The 5,481-nt window shown below is 61.4% G+C and overlaps 1 protein-coding gene and 2 non-coding genes across 3 annotated transcripts; 1 reads left to right on the top strand and 2 right to left on the bottom strand.

The window, feature by feature from the left end:
- The first annotated feature begins 217 nt into the window (after positions 1-217).
- Positions 218-282, top strand: MIR141 (microRNA mir-141). The gene has a single exon (NR_129379.1). It is a non-coding gene; the product is annotated as a microRNA mir-141 (primary transcript).
- Positions 283-1,375: 1,093 nt separating this feature from the next.
- Positions 1,376-5,390, bottom strand: PHB2 (prohibitin 2; the record flags this gene model as incomplete). The annotated part of the gene is given in 9 exon segments (XM_006170841.2): positions 1,376-1,716; positions 1,883-1,888; positions 2,181-2,257; positions 2,489-2,566; positions 2,989-3,092; positions 3,172-3,301; positions 3,773-3,957; positions 5,018-5,097; positions 5,306-5,390. Coding segments are annotated over 9 exon segments (773 nt in total), but the record flags the coding sequence as incomplete, so codon positions are not given.
- Positions 2,651-2,916, bottom strand: LOC114006586 (small nucleolar RNA U89). The gene has a single exon (XR_003548300.1). It is a non-coding gene; the product is annotated as a small nucleolar RNA U89 (small nucleolar RNA).
- Positions 5,391-5,481: the final 91 nt, after the last annotated feature.

Raw genomic sequence — 5,481 nt, 5'->3', positions numbered from 1 at the left:
GAGGTGGCCCCGACTGGCTGGCCGCCGGCTCAAGGAGCACAACGGCCCAGCCCCTCCTCCAGGCCCCGTGATTTGTCATCTGTTGGATCCAGGACCCACGGCCGACCTTGAGCTTGGGCTTGGCTCACGCACTCTCAAGAGACCTCACGGAGCCTGCTGCCGGGGTTCCCGCAGCACCCGTGAGCTCGTCACGTGCCCTGCCGGCCGGCCCTGGGCCCATCTTCCAGTACAGTGTTGGATGGTCTGATCGTGAAGCTCCTAACACTGTCTGGTAAAGATGGCCTCCGGGTTGGACCCTCAGCAATGACCTTCAGGGAACCCTGAAGACCATGGAGGCCTCCTGACCAACAACCTTTGACCTTTGCCCCCCACGTGGGGGTGAATCACTAGGAAAAGGGGAACAATGGGAAGGCGAAAAGATGGCTGCCTTGAGCCCTGGCAAGATTCGAACCTTCGTTTCTAAACACCTGTTGAATCCCCACCTTGGAAATGTGAGAAATAAAGTGTGAGGGCTGGAAGGCTGGCCCAGGGCACTTGGCCTGTCTTCTGTGTTGCCCAGCAACAGGGGAGCAGGTGGCCACGCCTGCACCGGATCCCCTTCCATGTTCATCCCGCAGAGCAGAGCCGGGAAAGGCCCGACCCAGAACCCTGAGAAGCCTGCAGGTTGGCCAGCCCGTGACCGGCTGAGGCGTGCCTTGCCTACCATGCATTTTGCAATTCCCCTACCACCTTTGCCCTCAGTGTTGTCTCCTGGTCCAGGGAAAAGGGACGAAGTCGGGGCTGTCGTGGGACTCAGGCCCGAGCAGTGGCTTCGGTTTTCTGGTGCCCAGGGCCTGTGAGGGCTGTCTTGGGAAGTGTGAGGCGGCTCATCTGTGGGCGGCCTGTTGCTGGGGGCCCAGGGAGGTGAAGCGAGAGGCCCCCCAGCAGGGCTGTAAGCCCGCAGCTCCTCACACCCGGTAACCAGCAACCTCAAGCACAGGCAGCCCCCAGAGGCACGGTGTACCGGGCTTTGTACACCGAGTCCCTCGACAGGTGCCTGTGGTCTCCCCACAGAGCCTCAGAATCCAGTTACCAAGGAAGCAGCTCCCACTGGGTCATCAGATTTTCAGTCTGGCTCAGCAAAGCCACAGCTGTTCCAGCCTTAGAAAAGGAGATGTTGGTAAATACACAGGGCGATGTGGTAGAGACGGAGGGTGGGTGCACAGCTGGGCCTCGGTCCTGCTGTTCCCAGCTCGGGGATCTCGGAGCCCAGACTACTAGGCTTGGAGGGCAGGGGCAGCCCCAGGCCCTGTGCGACTCTGCGCCCTCTGCTGGCAGATACAGAGAGCCGCGAGCGTGGATGTGACCTGACGCTCCGACAGGGGAAGACTTCAACTAAGCAGTAATAAAAATTTATTGAGAATTCCTGGGATAAGGTTATCTCCTCCCAACCTCAAGGGAGGGAATAACATGTAGGAATCACTGAGAAATCACACTGTCCCAACGCCCCTGGCCAACATGGGAGCAAAGTCGTTCTCCTGAAAAAGGGGGGTCTTCTGTCTTCCTTAATCCGAGGAGGGTTGCAAGGACAGGCGGAGAAGGACCGTCACGTGACACTGGGGCGGGGTGGGGGCGCTGGACCCCTAGCTGACACCCACACCGAGGAGCAGACCCACGTCCTCTGGGGGTACAGTTCCTGGTTACCAGGCTCACTTCTTACCCTTGATGAGGCTGTCACTGCGGAGAGAAAGGACAGAGGTGACAGGGACACGAGAAGCAGAGCACCCCAGGCCGCTGTCAACTACTCCCTCCCTCCCTCCCGACTGAGGGCTTGCCTTGCAGAGGGGAGAAAGGTGAGGCGGTGGGGCCGCGGGACCCACGGAAACAAGGACGTACAGCTTACCTTCCCCTGTGGCCACCAGGTCACCGACGCGCAGGAACCGCAGGAGAGAACAAATGCACGTGACAGTCAGCGTCAGGCCTGCGAGGACGGGGCTTTCCTCCGGGGCCCCGCTTCCCCATCCCGTGCCCGGGTGTGATGGTACCCGAGTATCACCTGCACTTCTCAGCGATTTTCATGGAACAATCTGATTTACGTCATAAATCAATCCCACAAGATGCAGGGGCGGACTCGACCTCCCGTTTCTAACTCTCATGGGTCACAGGAGTAGCTGTGACACCCCGTGTGGCCCCATGCTCACCGGGTGAAACTTTCATCCTGTAGGTTCAGAACCAGGTTGTCAGCGGTGAGATAGATGCGATTCTGCGACGTGGCGATCTGCAGGGGGGAGACGGGGCCCGTGTCATTTCACACGCCTCAACTCCCACCTTTCGATTCAGTGGCCATGTAACCAAACGCAAGGCCCTGGTCCCGGGATCCAGGGAGGAGTTCCCGCTCACAGAAGGATCCCGAATGGTGAGCAACCACCACTAAGCACCAGTACCAGGAGGGAGGCACGAACAGGCCGGGGCCAAGGAAGCGCGTGACAGCAGCGCGGCTCGCACTCACCGTCTTGGAGATGTTCTGGGCGGCCCGGATCTTGCGCAGCTTGATGTAACCAGGGTTCTTGCTCAGTGCTTCCCCCAAGTGAGCAGGCGCGGGTTAAGGGCGCACACAGGCCAGGTCTCAAACTCCCCACGCGTATCCCTCTCACTCCAGCCCCCACCGGGCTGTCAGGTCCAGGGTGCGCTCAGAGGCTCCCGTCCGGCCCTACTTTGCTTCCCCCCTGTGGGCCCCCCCGTAGGCTGCAGCCAGAACTGGGGACAGCAGCGGGAACGGAGGCAAGGCCCCAGTGCTGTCGGTCTGACCTTACGGTGAGGGGTCAGGTCTCAGACACCCCCACTAAGATTTCAGATCCACCTGCAGCCCCAACCCCGGAGGAGGCAGAGGCTGGAGGGCACGGACGGAGTCGCATTCGCCTTAGTCTCATCAGCCGGCCCGGGAGGAGGCTGGGGCGAGGGGGGCGAGCAGGGAGCTCCGGGCTGGACTGAGACCTCGCTACAGGATATCATCTTGGCCGCCTCAGCCTCGCCCTCGGCCTGCACGATCTTCTGCCGCTGTTCCTGCTTGGCTTTTTCCACCAAGAACTGGGCCCGCTGGGCCTCCTGCTGAGCTGTGGGGGAGTCGGGGTCAGCGCGAGAAAGCCCTCCGTCCTCCCGCGTCCTCGGGAGCCCTGCCCTCCCGTGACTTACCCACTTGCTTGGCCTCTACGGCGGCTGTGTACTCACGGCTGAAGCTCAGCTCTGTGATGGCCACGTCGTCCAGGATGAGGCTGAAGTCCTTGGCTCTCTCCGTCAGCTCCCGTCGGATCAGCAGGGACACCTGGGGGCGGTGGGGGCAATTTGAGGGGATGGAGAACTGAGAAGAAGGTGTACGGCTGTGACCATGCGAACGCCAGAAAGCTCACTGACCCCTCCTTGGTGCCTGGCTAAACACCTGAGCTGGGAGGCCCTGGCTCCATCTTTCCCGGACAGACGAGACAGGCTGAAAGGCGCCGGAACTGCCCAGGTCTCAGCTCCTGCAGGCGAACCTGCCACACATGCTCCTCCGCTGAAGGAGGTGCAGAAGGCCTGGACTTCGCGTTGCTCCCTGCTACGGCTCCGAACTCTGACCACTGCCAAGTCCTACCGCTGGCTCCCCTCACGGCCCTTCCCACAGTGACTGTTAGGACAGCGTCCCTCAGAAATGCAGCCGGATTGCAACCTTTCCCTAATAAGCTGCCCTTCCTAACACCCAGTCCCCTGGGCCGGCAGTTAAATGCTGATGCGGAGCAGATGGAGATGGGAGTCCGACCTGGGCCCGCTGGGTGATCAGCTGGGAGGCGTTGAACTTGGCCACTACGCTCTTGAGCACCTCGTTGACGATGGACGGCAACACCCGCTCCTCGTAGTCCAGCCCCAGGCGCTGGTACATGCTGGGGAGCTCCTGGGCGTTGGGCCGAGACAGCACGCGCAGGGAGATGTTCACCATCTGCAGGTCTGAGCGCACGGTCAGCCGGGCAGGCCAGGCCAACGCCCCGCACTCCCCTCCGCCTGCTTCCCCAGTCCAGGGCCTTGTCCTAACCCGGCATCCCCCAGAGCAGAGGCCGGTGTGGGCTGAGGAGGTGGTGAGGCGGCACAGGTGAGAGGCATCCTCGTCCACTCCGAGCTCGCCTTGGCCCACAACCCTCCGCCAGCAGAGCCGACTGCTCCTGCCTGTCCTCTGGGCCACCTCTGCTTAGGCTCTGCCCCGGTGCGCCACAACCACCTTTCTCCCTGACTGGCAGACGGGCTCGAGCACGAAGGCTGTGTTTTGTGACTCCTGTCCCCAAGGTTTAGTGAGCCTGCACGAGCAACTGTGCAGAGCAGCTTTACCGGTCACAGGTGGGCTGCTTGCCTGTGGGCTGGAAGGAGGGCAAGGTGCCTTAGTGTGAGGGGCAGGTCTCGCCAGAGCAGGGTGGACTAGGCGTGACTAGGAAAATCAGGCAGAAGGAAAAAGAGGCGACGCAACAAGGCCTTGAGCTCGGCAGGAAGGACAGACGCTGCTCTTACCAGGTTTGCATCAGCGTGGCTCAGGGTTAATAAGCATGCAAATGCAGAGTGTGTGTGTGTGTGTGTGTGTGTAAGAGAAACATTTTTGCTATAGGGCACATGCCCTCACCAGAGAGACAGAAAGTGAGAAGTCACCCCCCCCCCCAGGGAAGATGGCCACATTTCGGGCACACACAGCATGAGTTTTAAGCCACAGGCCCCACTCAACTTCCACTGAGTAGGCCCACAAGAAATAGCATTGGTCCAAGACACGGATTTTGAACCACAGTCGACTAGGTGGGAGTCCAGCGACATAACCATTAGGCCATCTGCTGGCTCCCATGCAGTGTGTTCTGAACAGACCGCTTTCACCCCAGGAGGCAAGAACGTTTGTTTCAGCTTTAACTGAGGCCGAGGCTGAGCCCCAAGAGACCCAACACTACCACCCAACCCCCCAGGGTCTCTGGCCAGGCAGGCTCCCTCCTGCAGGCCTCCCACGGCCATGTGACTCCCGAGTGCCCAGACCTACCTTTGGAGCCTGTGGGGGAGGAGATTTTTCGGGGTCTGGCCCGGATGTCATAGATTATGGGGTACTGGAACCAGGGGATCCTGGAGGGGAGGACAGGCACAGAGTCAGACTGCAGGTTCACTAGCTTCGCGGGTCTCCTCCACGCGGCTCCTGGCCTGCCCTCGCCCATGCTGAGCGGGCGAGCAGAGTCGCTTCCCCGCTGGAGAACCCCGCGTCCTCCCACTGCAGCCACTGCTGAGTCGGCGTCAAGGTGAAGGGTCAGGGTCAGTGCGCGCTGCCCGCCATTACCTGAAGTGCAGGCCCTCGGCCAGGATGGTGTCCTGCTGCACGCCGCCGATCAGATTAAAGAAGATGGCTCTGTGCCCGCCTTCCACTGTGGAGAGAGGGGTGGGGATCGGGCCAGGCGCTGCGGAGTCGGCGCGAGGGGCCAGGGGAGAGCGGGGACCCGGCGGGACACGGCGGGG

Source organism: Tupaia chinensis, unplaced genomic scaffold (genome assembly GCF_000334495.1).
Source record: "Tupaia chinensis unplaced genomic scaffold, TupChi_1.0 Scaffold149011_1, whole genome shotgun sequence".
NCBI classification, from domain to species: domain Eukaryota; kingdom Metazoa; phylum Chordata; class Mammalia; order Scandentia; family Tupaiidae; genus Tupaia; species Tupaia belangeri.
Note: the sequence above shows the minus strand (reverse complement) of the source record. Positions and strands in the feature narration are given on the sequence as shown.